General features: G+C 38.1%; 1 protein-coding gene across 1 annotated transcript in view; it reads left to right on the forward strand.

Annotated features, from left to right (window-relative positions):
• SPMAP2L (sperm microtubule associated protein 2 like) overlaps positions 1 to 22,292 on the forward strand; it is a 78,993-nt gene that overhangs the window by 37,106 nt on the left and 19,595 nt on the right. Inside the window, exons 6-10 of the mRNA XM_073805298.1 lie at positions 4,349 to 4,460; positions 16,769 to 16,900; positions 18,801 to 18,976; positions 20,610 to 21,326; positions 22,008 to 22,207. Coding sequence (XP_073661399.1) covers positions 4,349 to 4,460; positions 16,769 to 16,900; positions 18,801 to 18,976; positions 20,610 to 20,724 — 535 coding nt within the window. The 3' untranslated portion in view covers positions 20,725 to 21,326; positions 22,008 to 22,207. The remainder of the gene's footprint in view (positions 1 to 4,348; positions 4,461 to 16,768; positions 16,901 to 18,800; positions 18,977 to 20,609; positions 21,327 to 22,007; positions 22,208 to 22,292) is intronic.

Consider the following 22,292-nt stretch of genomic DNA (forward strand, 5'->3'; position numbering starts at 1 on the left):
AGCAGAAGAAAAAATTTAAATATGTGTAAATTAAATACACTCCTAAACAAACAATGGGTCAAAGAATAACTCACTTTGATATTAATAAAATGAAAACAGTATACCAAAACTTACGAGATACAGCTAAGGTAGTGATTAGTGGGAAATTTTAGCTGAAGATACCTACATAAAAAATAAAAAAGATTGCAAATTGTAACCTAATCTTCCATCTTAAGAGATTACAAATGGAAAAGCAAACTAATTCAAACAAGCAGAAAGAAGGAAATTATAAAGATTAGTGTGGAAATGAATAGAAACCAGAAAGACAGAGAAAATCAACAAAACTGAAAGTTGGCTCTTTGAAAAGATCAACAAAACAAACCTTTGGCTAGACTTATCAAGACAACAAGACAGAAGGCTCAAATTACTAAAATCATGAAAGAAAGAAGGGACCTTTCTAAGGAATCATTTGCAAAAGAAGGGTTGCAAATTGATCTTATATAGAGAAAAAAGTATTATAAGGGATTACTATGAGCAATTGTAAGGCCAACAGATTAGATAACGTAAACGAAATGGACAAATTCCTAGAAAGACAAACCACTGAAACTGACTGAATAATAGAAAATCTCACCAGACCCATAACAAATAAAGAGATTTAATTAATACTTTTTAAAAACTTCCTATGAACAGCTCAGGAACAGATGCCTTCATTGATGAATTCAATGATATGCTTAGAGAAGCCCTAGACCAATCCTGCAGATTCTTCCAAAAGGTAGGTCACTTCCCAACTCATTCCATGAGGTCCATGTTACCCTGATACCAAACCAAAAAACGTTTGTAATGACAAGAGAAGAAAATGACAGACAATATCTCTTATGAATATATGTGTAACAATTCATACCAAAATACTATCAAACCAAATCCAAATATACATGCAGCAATCCACACCAAAATACTACCAAAGCATATCAAACAATATATAAAAATAATTATGCACCATGACCAAGTTGGATTTATTCTAGGAATACAAGAATATGTTGAGTTCAACATACTAAAATCAATGTAATACACCAAATTAATAGAATAAAAAACCCCAAAACTACATGATTACCTGAATAGACTCAGAAAAAGCACTTAACAAAATTTAACACGTATCATACTCCACAAACTAGGTAGAGAAGTGAACTTCCTCAGCTTGATAAAGGGCATCTACAAAGAGCCCACAGCTATCATCATAATTAGTGGTGAAAGACTAAAACCTTTCACCCTAAGATCAGGAATAAGACAAGAACATCAGCTCTCACCACTTCTATTCAACATCATACTAGAGGTTTGAGTCAGGGCAGTTAGGCAAGAGAAAGAAATAAAGCTATTCAGGTTGTAAAGGAAGAAGTATTGATAACTCTCTACTCATAGATGACATGATCTTATATATAGAAAACCTCAGGGAATCCACATGAAAACGATTAGAGCTAATAAATTAGTTCAGGAAGGCACAGAATCCAAGATCAATATACAAAAATCAATTGTATATCTATCCACTAGCAATGAACAATCTGAAAATAAAATTAAGAAACAGTTCCATTTACAGCAACGTCAAAAAGCACAAAACAATACGTGCAATGGAATATTAGCCTTAAAAAGGAAGAAAATTCTGACAAATGCTACAATATGGATGAACCTTGAGGACATTATGCTAAATGAAATAAGCCAGTCACAAGAAACCAAATACTGTATGACTCCACTTATACACAGTACCAACTGTAGTCAAATTCATACACAGAAAGTAAGATGGTGGTTTTCAGGGGCTAGGGGGTGGGGAGAATGAGGAGTTGTTTAATGGATATAGAGATTTGCATGACAAAAATTGTTCTGGAGGTTGGTTGCACAACGATGTGAATACATTTAATGCTACTGTACTATACACTGAAAAATGGTGAAGATGGTAAATTTTATGTTATATATATTTTAATATAATTAAAAATAAAAGAACAAAATACTGAGGAATAAACTTAACAAAAGAAGTGCAATGTATGTACACAGAAAGCTACAAACATTGTTGAAAGAAATTGAAGATTTAAATACATAGAAAGACATTCTCTGTTCATGGATTAGAAGTCTTAATTTTGTTATGATGACACTTCTCACCAAATTGATCGACAGATTTAGTACAATCCCTATTAAAAGTCCAGCTCTCCTTTTTGGGTAGAAATTGACAAGGTGATTCTAAAATTCATATAGAAATGCAAGAGACCTAGAATAGCAAAAACAATCTTGAAAAAGAATAACAAAGTTGGAAGACTTACAGCTTCTGATTTGAAAACTTACTAAAAAGCTACAGTAATCAAAACAGTGTTACTGGCATAAGAATAGACATATAGATCAATGGAATAGAATTGAGAGTCCAGAAATAAACCCTTATGGTATATGTCATTTGATTTTTGACAAGGATGCCTAGACAGTTTAATTGAGGAAGAATAGTCTTTTAAACAAATGGTGCTAGGATAACTGGATATCCACATGCAAAAGAATGAAGTTGAACCCCTACTTCACACCATACACAAAAGTTAATTCAAAATGGATCACAGACCTAAATATGAGAGCTAAAATTATAAAACTCGTAGAAGAAAACATAGGCATATATCTCTATGACCTAAGCAGTGGTTTCTTAGATATGACACCCAAAACACATGTGACAAAAATACAATAAATTGGACTTCATTAAAAGTAAAAACTTTTCTGCATCAAAGGACACTCTCAAGGGAATGAAAAGACAACTCGTAAATTGGGAGAAAATATTTGCAGATCATATATCTGATAAGAGACTAGTATTCAGAATATATACAAAGAATTCTTAATACTGTTCAAAAAAGACAAATAACCCAATTTAAAAAATAAGCAAAGGACTTGAATAGACATTTCTCCACAGAAAATATACAAGGAACAAGAAGCACATGAGAAGATGCTAAATATCATTAGTCATCTTGGAACTGCATGTTAAAACCCTGAGATTCTACTTCACACCTCTAGAATGGCAATAATAATAATAAAGAGAAAATTACTTGGAGAGGATGTGGAGAAATTGAAACCCTCATATATTGCTGGTGGGAATGTAAACTGGTGAAGCTTACGTGGAAAATAGTTTTCCAGGTCCTCAAAATGTTAAACATAGAATTATCATATGATCAGCAACTCCACTCCTAGGCATGTACCCAAGACAGTTGAAAACATATGTTCACACGAAAGCTTGTACATGAATATTCACAGCATCATTCCAAAATAGCCAAAAAGTGGAAGCAACTCAAATGTTCATCAATGGTTGCATGGATAAACAAAATGTGACAAATCCATATAATGGGATATTATTCAACCATAAAAGGAAAGACATACTCATACATGATTCTTAAAAATATGCCAAGTGAAGGAAGCTAGACACAAAACGTGACTTATTTGTATGATTCCATGTATTTGAAATTTCCAGAATAGGCAGATTCATAGAGATAGAAAGTAGATTACTAGTTCCTAGAGGTGGGGAGGGGCTGGGGAGGGGGTAATAGGATGGGATTTTAATAGGTATGGGATTTCTCTTTAGGGTGTTGAAAACGTTCTGAATTTAGGTAGTGGTGATGGTTGCACAATTTTGTGAATATTCTAGAAAGCATACAATTGTACACTTTAAAAGGGTAACTTCTATGGTATGTTAACTATATATCAAGTTTTAAAGCTAACAGACTACCCCTAGAGGGTAATCATATTTATTTGAGAAAACCTTTTTCCATATTAGGTTTGTAGGTTTGTTGGTTGATAGGTTTCTGTTCTGGGAAAGGAGTATGTGGGGAAACCACCTATGATAATCGGCCAGGTTGCTGGGAGTTATGTCCAGCACTATCTCAAACTGCACTGCAGAGGAGACTGGCCATCACAGAGCGTTCTTGGTAGTGACTGGAATTTTTATCTCAGGGTTTTAATAGGAGGTTTTGGTAGGAAGTGAGGTGTTTTTTAAACTGCAAGTCTCAACCTATCAGTGGATCATGAAATCAATTCCAGTTGTTGTTTTTATGAAATCAAATGAAAATTTAAAAATCAGAATGCATTGCCTAGGGAAAGCATCGTTTCATGATCATTTTGTTTCAGATACACAGATTTACATATATTGTATCACAATATAAAATGTACTTCTTACTGTGGATCATAGTAAAACAACTTTAAGAAACACCGATCTAGTAGAAAGAACACTAATGATTATGGGAAAAGATGTTCCTAAGATAGAAACAATAAATATAATTGATTGGAGGTTGATTATAGCAATGAAGAATGCAGTTATTGTTCCTCCAGTGATTATAATATTTCATGTTCCATTTGCATATAGGCCCTTCAGTGATTACTTAAGAGATTCTCTTCAAATCTCTGATCCTTCTCCCCGGATATTACAACTCTCAATACCCAAAGTCACAAATCCAAACTATGTTCCTCCAAGAACCGTAAGTGGGTCCATGTGAAAGAAACAGTTCCTGATGCACTTTGTAACATGTAGCATGTTTGTAACTGTAATGTGCTCCCCTCTTATTTCTAGATGTGTTTTTTCCTTTTCTTCATGTTTATTTTCCCCTCTTATCAAATGAATTTTTCTGACTATCTGCCCTGTGCCTAATGTATCAGTCAGGATTTGATGAGAGAAGCAGAACCACAATGCATATTATAGAATTAACCTTAAGCAATTGTGGGAGCTGATGAGAAGTCTATGGAAGACTGTTACAGCAGCTGGGACTTGGGTCTGGTCATAGATCTAGAAGAAATGAGAGAGACTAGGGGTAGTTCAGCAGTCCCCTAGAAGATATTTACTTCAGGAGAGGCAATTATAGGAGAGTCTTGCCTGTTCAGACAAGGGAGGAAGGGCTGATTCTATTGCTAAGGAAGGCTCAGGTATGTTCAGGGCTTCAAAGCCCCCCCTTCATTGGAATGTGCCCTTATGTTCCGATTCCAATTTTTAAGGTCCAATTCCTTCTCAATCATTGCCCTAACTTTAATATAGGAGACCATATAAGTTTGGGAATTCAATTTGTGCTGTAATTCATCCACTCACAGAATTAGATTTTGAGCTTGGTTTTGAGAATTTTCAGTCCTGTGACCATTAAAGATAAGGGTTTCTTTTGGGTAAGTCACAAAAACTTTCTGGTCCCTTAACTATGCCTTAAGGTGGGAATTTAAAGGCCTGAGCTGGTAATTTCTTTCCTCAAGTTCTCCAGTGCACTTAGAAGCAATGAGCCCACCTCACTATACCTCTTTATTTCACTAAAATGATCTCTGTCAGCAGCTGCTTGATTACCAAATCTTGCTTTCTGTTTTGTCAGTGCATGCCACGGATTACCAGTGTCTTTTTTTTTTTTTTAAACGACTGGCCATAGGATCATTAATAGCTTTAAATCTAATCTGCTCAGAAAACAAATTCCAGATGGTCTAGAACCAGTACAGGCATACCTCAGAGATATTTTGGGTTCAGTTCTAGACCACCGCAATAAAGCAAATATTGCAATAAAGCAAGTCACACAAACTTTTTGCTTTCCCAGTGCATATAAAGGTTATGTTTACACTACTGTATTCTATTAAATGTGCAATAGCATTATGTCTAAAAAAACAATGTACACACCTTAGTTAAAAAAATACTGCTAAAAAATCTTAACCATCATCAGAACCTTCAGTGAGTTGTAATCTTTTTGCAATAGTAATGTCAAAGATCACTGATCACATATCAGCATAATATAATAAAAATGTAAAAGTTTGAAATATTGTGAGAATATTTCTTTTTTTTTTTTAACATCTTTATTGGGGTATAATTGCTTTACAATGGTGTGTTAGTTTCTGCTTTATAACAAAGTGAATCAGTCATACATAAACATATGTTCCCATATGTCTTCCCTCTTGCGTCTCCCTCCCTCCCACCCTCCCTATCCCACCCCTCCAGGCTGTCACAAAGCACCGAGCCAATATCCCTGTGCCATGCGGCTGCTTCCCACTAGCTATCTACCTTACTACGTTTGTTAGTGTGTATATGCCCATGACTCTCTCTCGCCCTGTCACAGCTCACCCTTCTCCCTCCCCATAACCTCAAGTCCGTTCTCTAGGAGGTCTGCGTCTTTATTCCTGCTTTACCCCTAGGTTCTTCATGACATTTTTTTTCTTAAATTCCATATATATGTGTTAGCATACGGTATTTGTCTTTTTCTTTCTGACTTACTTCACTCTGTATGACAGACTCTAGGTCTATCCACCTCATTACAAATAGCTCAATTTCGTTTCTTTTTATGGCTGAGTAATATTCCATTGTATATATGTGCCACATCTTCTTTATCCATTCATCCGATGATGGGCACTTGTGAGAATATTTCTGACACAGAGATACAAAGTGAGCAAATGCTGTTGTGGGGAAATGGTGCCGATAGACTTGCTTGATGCAGGGTTGCCACAAAACTTCAATTTGTGAAAAACGCAGTATCTGCAAAGTACAATAAAACACAGTATGCCTGAACAAAGAACCCATCCTTAAAGTTCTGATCTGGTTATCTGTTGCTTTATACCAAACCACCCCCAAACTTAGTGATTTTAAACAACAGCCGGGGGGAGGAGTCAAGATGGCGGTGTGGGAAGCTGCGGAGTTAGCTCTCCCCACAACTAGGGCACCTGCTGGCCGCTGGTGGGGGACTCTAACAACCAAGGAGACGGGAGGAATCCCAGAGTGAACCAGTAGGATGTAGGGGGACTGAGGGAGGAGAAGTGGAGGCCAGAGAAGATCGGCACTCCTGAGGCCGGGGAGATCAGGAGAGGCAGGCGGGAGGGACTCTCCGGGAAGAGCGGGAGAGGAGCAGCGGGTGATCACCTGGCCCACTGGGGCCACAGAGCCTGCTGAGCTCCCAAGCTGGTTCCCCCCCTCCAAAGCCCCATCCAGGCCGCGTGGGTCCTGGGGGCATAGGAGGGAGGCCAGGGAGATCAGGAGTGGCAGCGGGGAGGGGCCATCCAGGAGAAGTGGGAGAGGACCAGAGGGTGATTGCCCTGCTCACTGGGGCCTGGGGAGACTGCTGAGCTCCCAGGCCAGTTCCCTGCCCTCCAAGGCCCCCCACCATTGGTCCTGAGGGCATAGGAGGGAGGCCAGGAGATCAGGAGAGGCAGGCGAGAGGGGCCCTCCCGGACCCCAGACCGGAGGAGTGGGAGAGGAGAGGAGGGAGTTTGCCCCGCCCACTCGAGCCCAGGAAGCCTGTTGGGCTCCCAGGTGAGGTCTCCTGCCCTCTGAGACCAGGGGTAGGGGGCACGCCTGGGCCCTTTCTGTTCCTTGAGCCTAAGCCCCACCCCCACAGCCCACAGGGCCTTTTTCAGCCCTGTGGTTCCTGAGCATAGGCCCCACCCACCACCCAAAACTTGCCCTTGCTTAGGCCCCGCCCTCAACAGCCAAGGCCTTTCATGACCTCTTTTTTTTTTTCTTTTCTTTTTAGCATTCAGCAAGTATTATTAAAATGAAGGGAGATTATGGATGACACTTTGTAACAATCAGGAACTGTTGATTAATAAAGTTAGTTCGTTATTCTCCTGAAACCTAGGCAGCAATGAGAATTGTCAGACGGATCATTTTACTCATTATTTTTGATTAATGCACCCAGATTCTCTGACTCTGAAGGGAAAAAAAAAAAACCTCCTCCTCTTTTTCACTATTGTGGTACTAACATACCTTCCGGTTGTTGATTCATCTATTTTTGCATTCTTTCTAACATATCTGTTAGTTTCCTAGTCTAATTTTATGTTTTACTTTGTTATTGTTTGGGTTTTTTTTTACCACCCCACGTGGCTTGCGGGTTTTTTTTTTCCGGTACGCGGACCTCTCACTGTTGTGGCCTCTCCCGTTGCGGAGCACAGGCTCCGGACGCGCAGGCTCAGCGGCCATGGCTCACGGACCCAGCCGCTCCGTGGCATGTGAGATCTTCCCGGACCGGGGCACGAACCCGTGTCCCCTGCATCGGCAGGCAGACTCTCAACCACTGCGCCACCAGGGAAGCCCAATTCTAGCAGTTTTTGACAGTGACTTTTAAGAGTCCTAAATAATGCTTGATTTGGTTTCCAAACTTAATTAAATACCTTCAAATACTTTATAAATACATTAAATTTGATTTCTTTTTAAAGTATTTTATTTCAACCATCTACATTAACAAAACCTTCTCAAATATTAAATAATTATTAAAAATCTAATACTTTAAACTTATAAATATAGTGAACCCGAAGTTTTTTAACGTTGTAAGAATTGATACTGACTAAGGTTCTTGGACTCTTTAATCAATAGAAATTGATAAGAGGCCAGATGAGAAATTCAGGTAAGGCTTTACTGGGACTCGTGCTATAGCAGGAGGGAGGGAAAACAAGTAACACATGCCCTTGCTCACTCCCTGAGAGGAGGCGAGCTGGTCCTTTAAACAGGGTGAAGATAGGGGCCAATAGGTGGATCGGGCTGGGGGGTGGCATACGTGGTGGGCCCACCCTCTTGATGGTGCTGGGTAGAGGGATCATGCATAGTACCCTACTTTTGCTCCTGGTACCTCAAAAGTGGCAGTTGGGTTTTGGCCTTTTTGTATGTTCTTATTGTTCATAATTTGCCCCAACTGCGCATGCGTGCAGTTCTTTTTAGTCCCTTTTAGTTTATTTGTATTCTGTTGCTCCAGGAGGCATTTGTTAAGGTGGAAGCACTACAGTCAAGGGTCTCAGGTCCCAGCCAGTCTCAGAATGACATAAATTTAAGATTTCAACTTAATGTTATAATTCTAAACAGTTACTCTGTTATATATTTCAAATTGCAATTGTAGTGTTATCACTCTTACAGGCCAAATTCTCTTAAAACATATACCTGCTTTTTATTTTTTATTTATTTTTATTTATTTATTTTTTTGTGTGATACGCGGGCCTCTCACTGTTGTGGCCTCTCCCACTGCAGAGCACAGGCTCCAGACACGCAGGCCCAGCAGCCGTGGCTCACGGGCCCAGCTGCTCCGCAGCATGTGGGACCTTCCCGGACCGGGGCATGAACCCATGTCCCCTGCATCGGCAGGCGGACTCTCAACCACTTCACCACCAGGGAAGCCCCCTGCTTTTTATTTTAATAATATACACTTATTTTTTGTTTTAACAATAATTTCAAATTTACTGAAAATCTGCAAAAGTTAAAGTCCATTGGCTTTATCATTCTCTCTCCTCCGTGGTGTGTGTGTGTGTGTATATTTAATCTTTTCCCTGAATCATTTTTGAAAGTTAATGACAGACATCATATACCCCTTTTCCTCAGTACTTCAGTGTGTGTTTCCTAACAAGAGGACATTATCTTATATAACTACCATACTGTTATCAAGATCAGGAAATTTAACATTGGTATAATACTATAACTAATCTATGGTCCCTGTTCAAATTCCATCAATTCTTGCACATATTTATTATTAAGACAAAGTATTAATTCTATGATTTTGATTTTCTTAGGCTTTTGACAGTTAATTCTAAATCTTCTCAGAGTTTAAAAATAACACATGCTCACAAAAGAAGTCAAGTTACTATTACAGGTACCTGAGGTTACTTGCCACCAGAGACTTTGTATGGATACACTGTAGGAAGTCCTTTTACCTCTATGAATGTCATACCAAGTCTCTTTTTATAATAGCTGTTAGGACCTCAAAACTTAAAAAGAAAGGGGTTGGTTTCATAGCTCACTTAATCCATAACTATTTTAATGAGATCTATTTTATTATAAAATTAATATTTTGTAAAATAAATAATTAATATATTATGTGCAGTAAAAAAAAGGCAGCCCAAATAATGCAAGTGAATATGTAAATAAAAATCACTTTTGTTGTAACACATTTTCGGACTTTATGTGAATCACCTCAAAAATGTTCATACCTTTGATTCAGTCATTTTACTTCTAGAATTTTTATTCTCAGAAAATAATCAAGATTGAGAATGATGGGGGAGAGACATGTTGGTATAATGACCTCATGGATTAGGAGAAATTTCATTTCTCCGATTATTAATAAAGTCATATCGTTCTCTACATTTATTTGCCATGTGTATTTTCCTTTTCTAAATTTGTTCATGGCTTTATTTTTCTACTGGTCTGTTCATTTTTTATTGATTCACAAAATTCTTTACATCTTAGGGATATTAATCCTTCATCTGTTATATATGATGTGCATATTTTTCCCAGCTTGTAACTTAAAGTTTGGGGTTATAATTTATATAATAATAATATATATAATATACTAAAATTATAATATATGTATAAAATTTTAAATGTATAGATCTTGTATAGTTTAATAAGCTTTTAACAAATATATATACCCATTCATTAACCACCATAATCAAGATACAAGAATAAGTATTATTCTTGACTGAGAAGCCCAAATGATCTTTTCTCTTTATTTTGTTAATGTGCATACTTCTGTGCATAGTTGCTTAGAGTTGTTTTTTTGGTTTTGTTTTGTTTTGTTTTTGCGGCATGTGGGCCTCTCACTGTTGTGGCCTCTCCTGTTGCGGAGCACAGGCTCCGGACGCGCAGGCTCAGTGGCCATGGCTCACGGGCCCCTCCGCTCCGCAGCATGTGGGATCTTGCCGGACCGGGGCATGAACCCGTGTCCCCTCGGACTCTCAACCACTGCACCACCAGGAAAGCCCAGACATTTTGAATTTGATTTCCTAATATTTTAGTGAGGAACTTTGTATCTATGTTCATGATGGATAGTGATCTATAGTTAAAAATATATCTGTTGAGTTTGGGAATTAGGGTTATGTTGGTCTTGTAAAATGAGTTGAGAAGTATTTCCTGCTTTTTTATTTTCTGTATATTTGTGTAAGATTCATGTTATTTCTTCCTTAAATATTTGAGATAATTTACCCTTAAATCAATCTGGGCTTAGTGTTTTCTTTATGGGGAGGTTTTTAATTATGAATTAAATTTCTTCAGGTATTCCTTTAGGGTATAGGTCAAATCAGATTTTTTATTTCTTCTTGTGTCTGTTTTGTATTTTAAAAGAATTTGTCCATTCTTCTATGTTGAATTTATTTGCATAAAGTTTTTAATGGTAATATATATTTTTTTCTCTTTAAGATATATAGTGGTGACGCTTTAATTCCTGTTTGTTAATTTGTTTTCTCTTTTTATTTCTTGATCAGACTTGCTAGGGATTAACAAATTAGCTTTATTAATCTTTCGAAAGAGTCAACTTTTGTATTTATTTTTTTCTCAACTGTTTTTAAGAATTTCTTTTACCATTTCTTATAGAGTGGATCATTCAGTTTTTGTTACTCTGGAAATGTTCTTATTTTATTTTTATTTGTAAAGGATATGTTTGTTGGATATGCAAACATATTTTAGGTTGATAACGCTTTAGAGTATCTTTTCATGATCTTGTGGCCTCCATGGTTTCTGGTGAGATGCCAGCTAAAATTATAATTTTTACTCTATATTTAATGTGTCTTTTTCCTTTGGCTATTTTAAGATTTTCTCTTTATCTTTGGTTTTTAGCAGTATGGCTAAATTTGCCTACATACAGTTTTCTTGGTATTTGTCCTACCTGTGGTTCCCTGAAATTCAAGGATTTGTGGGATGTTGCTTTCAATCAAATTTTTCAATAGTTCTGCTATCATTTATTCAGACTTTTTTTCTGTGTCATTCTTTCTCTGAGGCCTCTAGTTATACCTGTGCTATATCATCATATTCTATACCATAGATCACTGAGGTTGTTTTATTTTTTTTCAATATTTTTCTCTATATGCTTTATTTTAAATAATTTATATTCACCTCTACTCAATGGCATCAGTTCTTTTTACCACAATGAACAATCTTCTGTTAATCTCATCCAATGGATTTTTAATTTAGATGCTGTGTTTTTCAGTTCTTGGATTTCCATTTGGTTTTTTAAAAATATATATAATTTACATATTTCTCTTGGACCTTTAATCTCTTCACTCATTGTATCCATCTTTGGACCCCATTCAAGTTTCACTTATTTTTCCTCTATAATATCCTTTATAGAGGAATAATCCAGTTCAAAATCATGTGTTGTCAAGTATCTTTAGTCTCCTTCAGTCTGGAATGGTTCTTCAATCGTTTTTTGCCTTGTTGACCTTGAACACTATTGAATATTACCATCCAGTTATTTTATAGAATAGCGAACAAACTGAATTTGTCTGAATGTTTCTTGTAATTAGGGTAAGATTATGAATCTTTGGTGTTTATTCACATACATACACACATTTTCATCTATATTTATTTCCATATCGATTTATATATGATTTTTCACCTTTACCTCCAATTCTGATCCAACACTACCGAGTTTATTCTTTTCCTCCCTTGTCTTATTTGTAATGCTTGTCTCTGAAAGTTAAAAACCTGGCTCCCATTACCCTTAATACATGTCCTCTCTGTGTATAATCATTCCCCCATCTCTGCTGTCTTCTCTTTCTGCATATGGGCTCTTACACCCTGCACTATGCCACTCAGTCTCTGACACTTCATACTGGGAGGCCCCTTCCCAAAGCTCTGATCTCTTACTGGTATCTCTGATATCTCAATCCCTCTTACTTGGTTGACCCTTCTCTTGATGCTCTGGCCCTAACATCCTGCTATGGGCCACTGTGCCTTCTCCCTTCCCACCAGACTGAGACACCTACCTTGCTTTGCTCTCCCAAATGATCAGGAGGGGGCGAGGATGAACTGCTTTCCTTCTTTCAAGAGTCTTATCCTGTCTAGTTTCTGCCTACTTCTGATTTCTTTCCAGTGCTTTCAAAGAGTTCTGTTTTGTTTTGTTTTGTTTTCAATGTTTTATTCAGAGTCTCTGTTATAGGCAAGAAGATTAGTTCAATACAAGCTACTCTGCTATTACTGGAAGCAGAACTTCTAATTTGCCTTTTAATTTTGTTTTGGTTATCTTGAGGTTAAAATTTTATGTGTGGTAAAACCCATAATCTTATTATTTTGAGGTTTCTTCCATTGCTTTATGATTAGAAAATTCTACCCCAAAAGAATTCAGAAAATCACCCCCAGTAGTGTGCTTGTACTGGCTCACAAGAGCTGATGGTACACATCTCTTTCTAACTTTGCATTTAGTGAGATCCATCACCTTCATAGTTTGAAATTGACCATGGTGGGAATTTTTGCACCATAGAAATTGGCAAGCACTACAAATCAGTCTTTTTTCTCTGAGGAGCTAACTGTTAAACATTTACCTGCACACCACTGGTCACCTCTATTTTCCTGTACTATTTTTGTGGTTTCTTTTTATTTTTAAAGTAGATAATTCCTCAACTTATTTGAAGTATATTTCTATGTAAAATATGGGGTAAGAATCTGCCTCTCCCCCATGATTGCCCCAGGCTTTATTTGTTCACTGCCACAGTTATTATATACCACAATGTTATTTATACTAGGGCAACGGTTTTCAAAAATGTGACCCAGGTATGCATAAAGGTTTCCCAGAACCTTTTAAGTAATCTGCAAGTTCAAAATTATGCACAAGTAGAAGGTTCACTCAATGTGTAAGATAGGCAAATGGATTTTATGGTAATGGAGTATGAAAAGTTCCTTGACAGTTTCAGATTGTACATTGCAACTCTTATGTTTTTTTTTTGTTTTTTTTTTTTGCGGTACACGGGCCTCTCACTGTTGTGGCCTCTCCCGTTGCGGAGCACAGGCCCCGGACGCCAGGCTCAACAGCCATGGCTCACGGGCCCAGCCGCTCCGCGGCATGTGGGATCTTCCCGGACCGGGACACGAACCCGTGTCCCCTGCATCGGCAGGTGGACTCTCGACCACTGCGCCACCAGGGAAGCCCGCAACTCTTATTTTTAAGAAACTACCCTTTGTCAAGTTTTATTTTAGTATCAAAGAAGAATATCCACAATTATCTGAAAAAGCTGTTGAAATATACTCTTTTCCAACTAGTACGGTGAACTGGATTTTCTTCATATACTTCAAACAAAAAACAGTGTCTTCTTAAACCAGATATTAAAGAGATTTGCAAAAATGTAAACATATCAGTCTTGTCACAATTTTTTTTGTTTTGGAAAATATAGTTCTTCATCATAAAAAATATTTGTATTTCCATGTAATGGGTTCTTTTTACTTGAAATAATAAATGTTCTTAAATGTCTCAGTCTTTGGAAGCCCTCAGTCACTTTTTAAGAGGGTAAAGAATGTTACACATCAAATTTATTCAATTAAAAAAAAGTGTAAATGGGCTCTAGACCAAAAAAATTGAGAACCACTGTATTAGATAATATTTCTGAATTCTCTATGTGGTTACACTGATCTATTTTTATGCAAGTATCATTTTGCTTAAATTATTGTAAATTTAAAAATATTTTAGGGCTTCCCTGGTGGCGCAGTGGTTAAGAATCCGCCTGCCAATGCAGGGGACACAGGTTCGAGCCCTGGGCCGGGAAGATCCCACATGCCACAGAGCAACTAATCCTGTGCGCCACAACTACTGAGCCTGTGCTCTAGAGCCCGGGAGCCACAACTACTAAAGCCTATGCACCTAGAGCCCATGCTCCGCAACAAGAGAAGCCACTGCAATGAGAAGCCCGTGCACCGCAACGCAGAGTAGCCCCCACTTGCCACAACTAGAGAAAGCCCACGTGCAGCAACAAAGACCCAATGCAGCCAAAAATAAATAAATAAATTTATTTTAAAATATATATATATATATATATATATATATATATATATATATATATATATATTAGAATAGGGTAGGTTATGTATACCCTTTTCTTCTTTTGGCCATAACTTTCTTATTGTCCTTCTGGCTTCCCGCTCCAGTCTTTCTCCCACATGCCTGACAGATTAATCTCCAGCCCTGACCATGCTTCCTCTCCAGTGAAAAGATTTCATGGTTCTTCGCTAGCTGTGAGCAGTGCCCTCCACATCTAACCTAGTTTCAGATATATTTGCAAGCCTGATCTCCCTGCCTGACCAGACACAATCTCCTCCATGCCTCCTTGCTTCTGTGTCCAGACTTTCCCTTCAATCTTCCTTCCTTCATTCTCCCTATCTTTTCTCCTCCCTCTACTTGTCAGAATCTGATCCTTCCTTCAAGGCCCAATTTAATATCCCTTTATCCATGAAAAGAGAATTCTTCTTGGATTCTCCCACATTTCCTCTGATATTCCTCAAAACTTTATTCTCTTTTATGGATATCAAATAATCAGTGATTTGCTTATAGGTTTATGATTCCTTCTAAGTTGAAAACTACTTTAAGGAAAGGTACTGTTTATTATTCTTTGTTTTGTCTTACATAATATAATTAAGAGATATTTGTATAACGAATTAATGAATGATGTTTTATTTCCTTTTTGATTGTAAGCCTTAATTGAAGGCACTGGTTGTCATATATTTTTTTGATTTTCCAAGAGGCTGATAGGGGACAAAGCTTTATTCATTGGAAATGCTTGATTAGTACTTCATGGTATTGTGTAGATAGATAGGACCTTTGTTTGAATCCCAGCTCTGCCACTTACAAACTATATAAAGTTAAATAAAATGCCAAACTTCACAATACCTTGGTTTCTCCATTAGTGAAATAGAAATAAAAATGATATGCAGGTGAGAAATAAATGAATTAATAGGTATAAAATACTGTCTGTGTTAGTATCATCATCGTCATCATTTTTATTTATTTATTTTTGACTGTGTTGGGTCTTCATTGCTGGGCACAGGCTTTCTCTAGTTGCAGCGAGCGGGGGCTACTCTCTGTTGTGGTGCACGGGCTTCTCATTGCAGTGGCTTCTCTTGTTGCAGAGCACAGGCTCTAGGCACGCGGGCTTCAGTAGTTGTGGCACGTGGGCTCAGTAGTTGTGGCTCGCAGGCTCTAGAGCACAGGCTCAGTAGTTGTGGCACACGGGCTTAGTTGCTCCGCAGCATGTGGGATCTTCTCGGACCAGGGCTTGAACCCGTGTCCCCTGCACTGGCAGGCAGCTTCTTAACCACTGCGCCACCAAGGAAGTCCATCGTCATCATTTTAAACAACATAAGAAGGGGTTTGGAACATACCTTGTGTGTTAATTTTCTACCCACAGTTAAAACCCTATTTCATTTCCAGTTATTGATTATATTCCCACCTCAAAGTTTTGTGGTAAGTTTTGAGTTTGGATATAAGTAATTTAAATAGAAGACGATGTAATTTGAACACATTTCCACAATTAAGGTAGTGAGGAGTGTCTTGGGGGACCAGTACAACATTGTCAATGGAGATATGGTTCTGTTCTGCCTTTCTTCCTCTTGTCGTTGGTTACTTTGTATTGTCCATTCCAATTAGAAGAGAGCTACTTAAATTCATTTTAAGCATGGGGATTTGTAATAATGTGAATTCCAATTTCCAAAGGGCAAGATAATTAAGAACAGAGCAGAGCTCTCCCCCTTATAGTGTTCTCATGTGATAGGGCTGAGAACTTCCCTCTTGGCTGAGTTTATTGTTCTAGTAATCAGCATTGCCATTTATCTCTTAGTCCATTTGTGTACTTGTCATTTTCTCCCCATCTTTAGTTTCACAGTAAGTTCCAAAAAATCTGGGTTGGAATTTATACAACCTAGTTTGAGAAGGATGGAAACTGATCCTTTCAGCTATGATCATAGGTTACTGCAGTATTCTCATCCTTTTTGCTGGATTTACTGAGAAGTCTGGTCCAGTGGTCAGATACTACTTTGTAACTTTGATTGCGATAGTGTTTATTGATTGATGCTTACAGGTACTGTTCTCTTTTTCTCCCCTAGACTAAAACCAAAATTGCGACGTCTGCCCTGACTGCTGTTGCAACTCCAAGAACTGTAGACCTTGCCTATCCAAGGATTAAGATAGAGGGTCTGTGCTTTGAAAGAGAAAGAATTGAAATGCCCATCCGTCCTGTAAGCCATCACTACCTTGGCATCCTTCAGCTCACTTTCTGTTTGTTCCTAGGGTGTTGTTTTGCTTCTATAGGGTATAGACCAAAGTCATTGGAAAAGAAAACCTTGAAAGAGTGGTCTGTGGCAGGAAGGAAGACCTAGCTGCAAGATATGGAGAGGGACTGCAGGTAGAGGGTGAAGAGCATGGACTTTGGGGTCAGTAAGAGCTGGGTTCAAATTCCTGCCTCACCACTACTAGTTGTGTGATGTTGTAATAACCTTCCTGAGCGTTATTCATTCAATAAGGATTTGAATCTCTACTGTGTGCCCAGCACCGTGCCCAGTGAACAAGATGGAAGGAGACAGAAAATAAATAAGGAAACAGATAAGATAATGTCAGGTAGTGGTAAGTGCTATGAAGAAAATAAAATGGAAAAAAATAAAAAATAAAATGGGAAATGAGTGACTATGGCTAGGGGTGGAGAATAAGCTTCTTTGCATACGGTAGTCAGGGAAAGCCTCTCTTAAGGAAGGGATATTTGAGCTGAAACCTGAATAATGAGAAGGAGTCAGCTAAGTGAAGATCTGAGAAGAGAATGTTCTAGTAGCGGGAAGAGCACATGACAAAGTCCTTAAGTAGGATAGCTTTGAAGTTGGGTGGAGCAAGGTGAGCAAGGGGATTGTGAAGATAACAGTTCCCAGTTTCAGGGCTGTTCAGACTTGTGATAATAGATAAGGCAGGTGCTCAGCACAGAGCCTGGCACGCTCAGTGGGTTGTTCAGGGGTTTTAAAAAATCCTTTAAAAAAGTGATACCATGGCACATAATCATACTCTGAGAACCCAAACTAATCTGTATCAGTGCAAATATAGAACATTTTCAGGGCTACTGAGTGGTGTTTGCTGTGGTCCTCATTCTTTTGAATGAGCACTTGAGAGAGAGGATAGTAGCTATATGTCATCTTTCCTATTTTACCAGTAAAGCAACATAATAGAAAGGCCTCCTGGCGGATGTGGTTTCCAAAGTAAGACCAAAGGGAGTTGATGAGTCAGTCAGTCAGAATATATTTATTCAGCACCAGTTATAAAACAGAGCCTAGTCTAGCTTTTGGCAAACAAGTACTTCTCTCAAGTGACTTATATTCTGGTGGGGAAAAACAGACAGTAAACATAACCAACAATGAAATAAATGAGCTAAGTCAGGTGTTGTTAAGTGCTATGAAGAAGATTAAATAAGTACTGTGGAAGAGGGTAGTTAGAAAGGCTGATATATCTTGGATGGTCAGGGAAGAACTCCTTGAGGATGTGATGTTTGAGTCTAGGGACTTGAATGACGAAGAGGCAGGCATGACAAGATTGAGGAAAGAGGGTTTCAAGCAGAACTAGTAAATGCAAAGGTCCTGAGGTGGAAAGAGCTGGGCCAGAGGGGCCTTGTGTGACTAGGGTCATAGTGATTGAGGTGGGGATGGGAGGAAGGTGAGGTTGGAGGAGGGTATAGTAGGCAGATCATGTAGGACCTTCTAGGCCACAGTAAGGAGCCTAGGTGTTATTCTTAGCAAAATGGAAAGCCACTGGAAGATTTTAAACACTGTGAGTGACATGATCTGGCTTGGGCCTTGGAAAGTACTTCCCTCATAAAGTTGTTACGGTGATTGCATGGGAATGATTTAGGCAGATCGCTGAGAACACTGTCTAGCTCATGGAATACACTTGTTAAAATGCTCCTTCTCTCCCTCAGTAACTGCTATGTGAAGGCTGGGTTGTGGAGGAGTGAGAATGGAAGCAGGGAGATCAGTTAGGAGAGTCTGTTACAGTAATCCAGGAGAGAAAGGATGGTGACTCGATTAGGGCTATAGTTGAAAATAGAGGGAGACGTGGTGAAATTTGAGGTATGTTTTTGTGTCGTTTTGTTTTCCACTATAGATATCCTGTGCTGCCTTGCTCGCCAAACCTAGCTCTCGAATACTAGCTCTAGCTAAGCCCAGGCCTCTTCATCAAGATTATTTACCTCCCCGGGATGCCTACTGGCCAGTATCTTGTGCTGCTATCCATTCCAAGATATCTCCCAGAATTCAAGAACTAGCTAATCCAAATACAAGGTATGTCAATCTGAGGCTAAGATGGGACAGGAAAGGCAGGGGGTGCTAGGGACAGGGAAAAGTTGACCTATTAAGTTCAGTGAAATGAATCAAAGAAATAGTAAAAATTTTAAAAATCATCTTATTTGTTACATTTATTGTGACAAATCTATGGTCTTCTTACCATAAATATAAGGCTACAGTTAAAGGGTTAGTGGACTAGTATTGAACTTTAGACCTAGGAGACAACTCTGTAATTATGGATATGGGATTATTTATCTAACATATATTGATAAGGATTATTTATCTAACATATATTGATCTAATACGTTGCAGAACAGAAACATAATATGTTGTAATTTGTGTAAGAAAAAAATACATATATGCCATATATTTGCTTACATATGCCTATACTGTCTCACAGGAGTATGTAAGAAGCTAGTAACAATGGTTACTTTGGGGGCCTAGGGAGCCAGGATGGTAGGAAGACTTATTTTTCACTAAATAGGCTTTTGTATTTTTCAATGTTTTTGCATCATGTACATGTATGAACTATTTCAAATAAATCAGAAAATATATTCAACAAAGAAGAAATTGCCTCTAATTCCTACTCATTTTTTAGAAGACCTCTCAACTTGCCTGAACCTCAATTCATTTTGTTACGTTCAAGGGATAATACCTGATCCCCTACTTAAAGCACCATCAAGAAAACCTAACTGAAAAAGTGGTAGTCTTGAGCTCAGGGAATAGGAAATGTGTTTGGTCTTATATAATAAAATATATTTTTTTAATTTTTATTTTATTTTTTTAATAAATTTATTTATTTATTTATTTTTGGTTGCCTTGGGTCTTTGTTGCTGTGCATGGGCTTTCTCTAGCTGCAGCGAGCAGGGGCTACTCTTTGTTGCGGTGCGCGGGCTTCTTATTGCGGTGGCTTCTCTTGTTGTGGAGCACGGGCTCTAGGTGCACGGGCTTCAGTAGTCGTGGCTCGCAGGCTCTAGAGCGCAGGCTCAGTAGTTGTGGTGCACGGGCTTAGTTGCTCCGCAGCATGTGGGATCTTCCCGGACCAGGGCTCGAACCCATGTCCCCTGCATTGGCAGGCGGATTCTTAACCACTGCACCACCAGGGAAGTCCAGATTTTTAAAATTTTTATAATGTGTTTTTCCTTAAAAAAAAAAGTTCAACATCAAATGAAATGACACTCATTCTCTGTACACTGACAAAGGAAAGTGAGGAGTAAGACCAAGTGCTCAAGAGTCTGTCCTGGTAGCAAGATTATTATTTGGTGGTTAAGGTATTAAGGATGAAAACTTCAAAAAATTGATTTCTTTAAGTTCACCAGTGGATTGTCTGGCTTGTTTTAACATTGTCACATTATTGAGAAATTTCCAGAATTTACTTTCTATGGAAAGAGGAAAGCCTTCGGAATCTGACACATATACACATCTAGACTTGACCACAGGTCACTCTTACAACGTCCCTGAGCCTTCATTTCCTTATATGTATAGTGGAGGTCATGATACCTGTTTTATGTGGTGCTTAAGAAAATCAAAATGAGATAATATAGTGCCTAACACATAGTGGATGCCTGAGAAATGTTAGTTCCCTTTTCTGTTCATCTTATTTTAGGTCAAATCCTTTTTTCCATTTCAGGACTCCTGTGCGTATTGTATATTACGATCCAGAAGTCTTTAAAGTCAAGCCAGCTGCTTTGAAAGCACAGTGTTCTCCGAGGATCCATGAGTTGGCACAACCTCTTACGCGTTAAGCACAGAAAGCCACATCAGTCAAACTCATTATGTTTCTAGAAGACATATTAGATGACTTAGTTCCCTTGTCTGGTACTGTCAGTTTATAGCCCCCACTCCCTCAAAGCACACGAGACCTCTAGGGAACACCACTGCTGCTGTTACCGGTAATCATGTCTTTAGCAGGTCTGGGGACTCCAGCATGCAATAAAAGAGAAAATGATAGCCTGCCTTATTATCCTTACTATCTCCTCACGTGCATCTTGGCTGTCTCATTGCTCTGACTGACCTGAAGATACATTCTTCCTTATATTTGCTGGTTTTGCTTTTCTTTTCCCCGTGAGATCTGTGTTCTCCAGTAGCTGATCTCACCTCAGTGCCTTCTCTAATAAATCCTGAGAACTGAAATCATTCCTTGTGTTACTTTTCCAACGTCCCCTCATTACCAAGAAATAACACTGAAACGGTGAAGGCTTTGTGGCTAAGTCAAAATGCTTTATATAATCTGTAGATGAAATTGAGGGAGTACGTTACCTTGAATGATCACATCTCCACCAACTTCTGTTCCTTCACTCATGCTCAGTGTCATTTATCATGAATGACAGAAGCAGCTAAACGTTTGGTAAGCATTATAATGCTTTGTCAGATTGCATCTGCCCAGAGTTTTTATTTCATTTGCTTTATTCTCTCCATGGATTAGTATTTTACAAAGTAAACTAACTTTTATGGCCTATCTAGATTTACATGAAAATGAACTTGTTTGAAAACCAGTTTTACAGATGAATGAGTTCTATCTCTAAGGCCTTTATGTTAAAGAGATAACTAGTAAAAAAAAAAAAAAAAAAAAAAAGAGAGATAACTAGTGTCCTGGAGAGGCAATACCATACAATAGTTTTGGTTGGTTTTTGTTTTAGTATTTTTTTTTTTTTTTTTAGGTAGGAAAAAAAGGTAGGTGTATTGATTAAAATGAAGCTAAATTCTTTTCCTAGCTCTAATGAAAATAAACAAGTCTAGAGCTATTGAATTTGAATCCAACAAACAGGAAGAGAGACAGTCACTTTTCACGGTCATTGCTTTTTGAGATAGGCCCGTGGTAGATTTGTCCAACCTTGGATTGCACAGCAAGTGTATTTTTTGTACTATTGGAATAAATCACCTAAATTGCCCAAATTGAACCTAGTATGTAAATTGATTACTGCAGGACAAAAAGTCCAACTGGAATTTGTCTGGGTCTAGAATAAGTCATGACATTTATAAAACCCAAGTACATTTCTGAGATACCTTCAATGTTTGTATGTTTCAGAACATGATGAAATGTATCCATTAAAAAGTACTCTGAAGAGATGGACCTCCAGCAAGGTGTCCTGGGAGCTCCAGTGACCACACTCTCCAGTGAATGTTATTATTTTTTTAAATTAAAGCCTCTGGAAATGGCCCTTAGGACAAACAACAAATGAAGAAAAACATCTATTCAGGGATATCTATGAAAATTCAGTAAGAAAGGTGAGAGTCTGTGATATTCAAACTACATGTAAGCAGATTGTTTCTTGCCATGAATTACGGTTCTGTTTTTAAATTCAGATTTAAA

This window comes from Tursiops truncatus, chromosome 5 (genome assembly GCF_011762595.2).
Source record: "Tursiops truncatus isolate mTurTru1 chromosome 5, mTurTru1.mat.Y, whole genome shotgun sequence".
NCBI lineage: Eukaryota > Metazoa > Chordata > Mammalia > Artiodactyla > Delphinidae > Tursiops > Tursiops truncatus.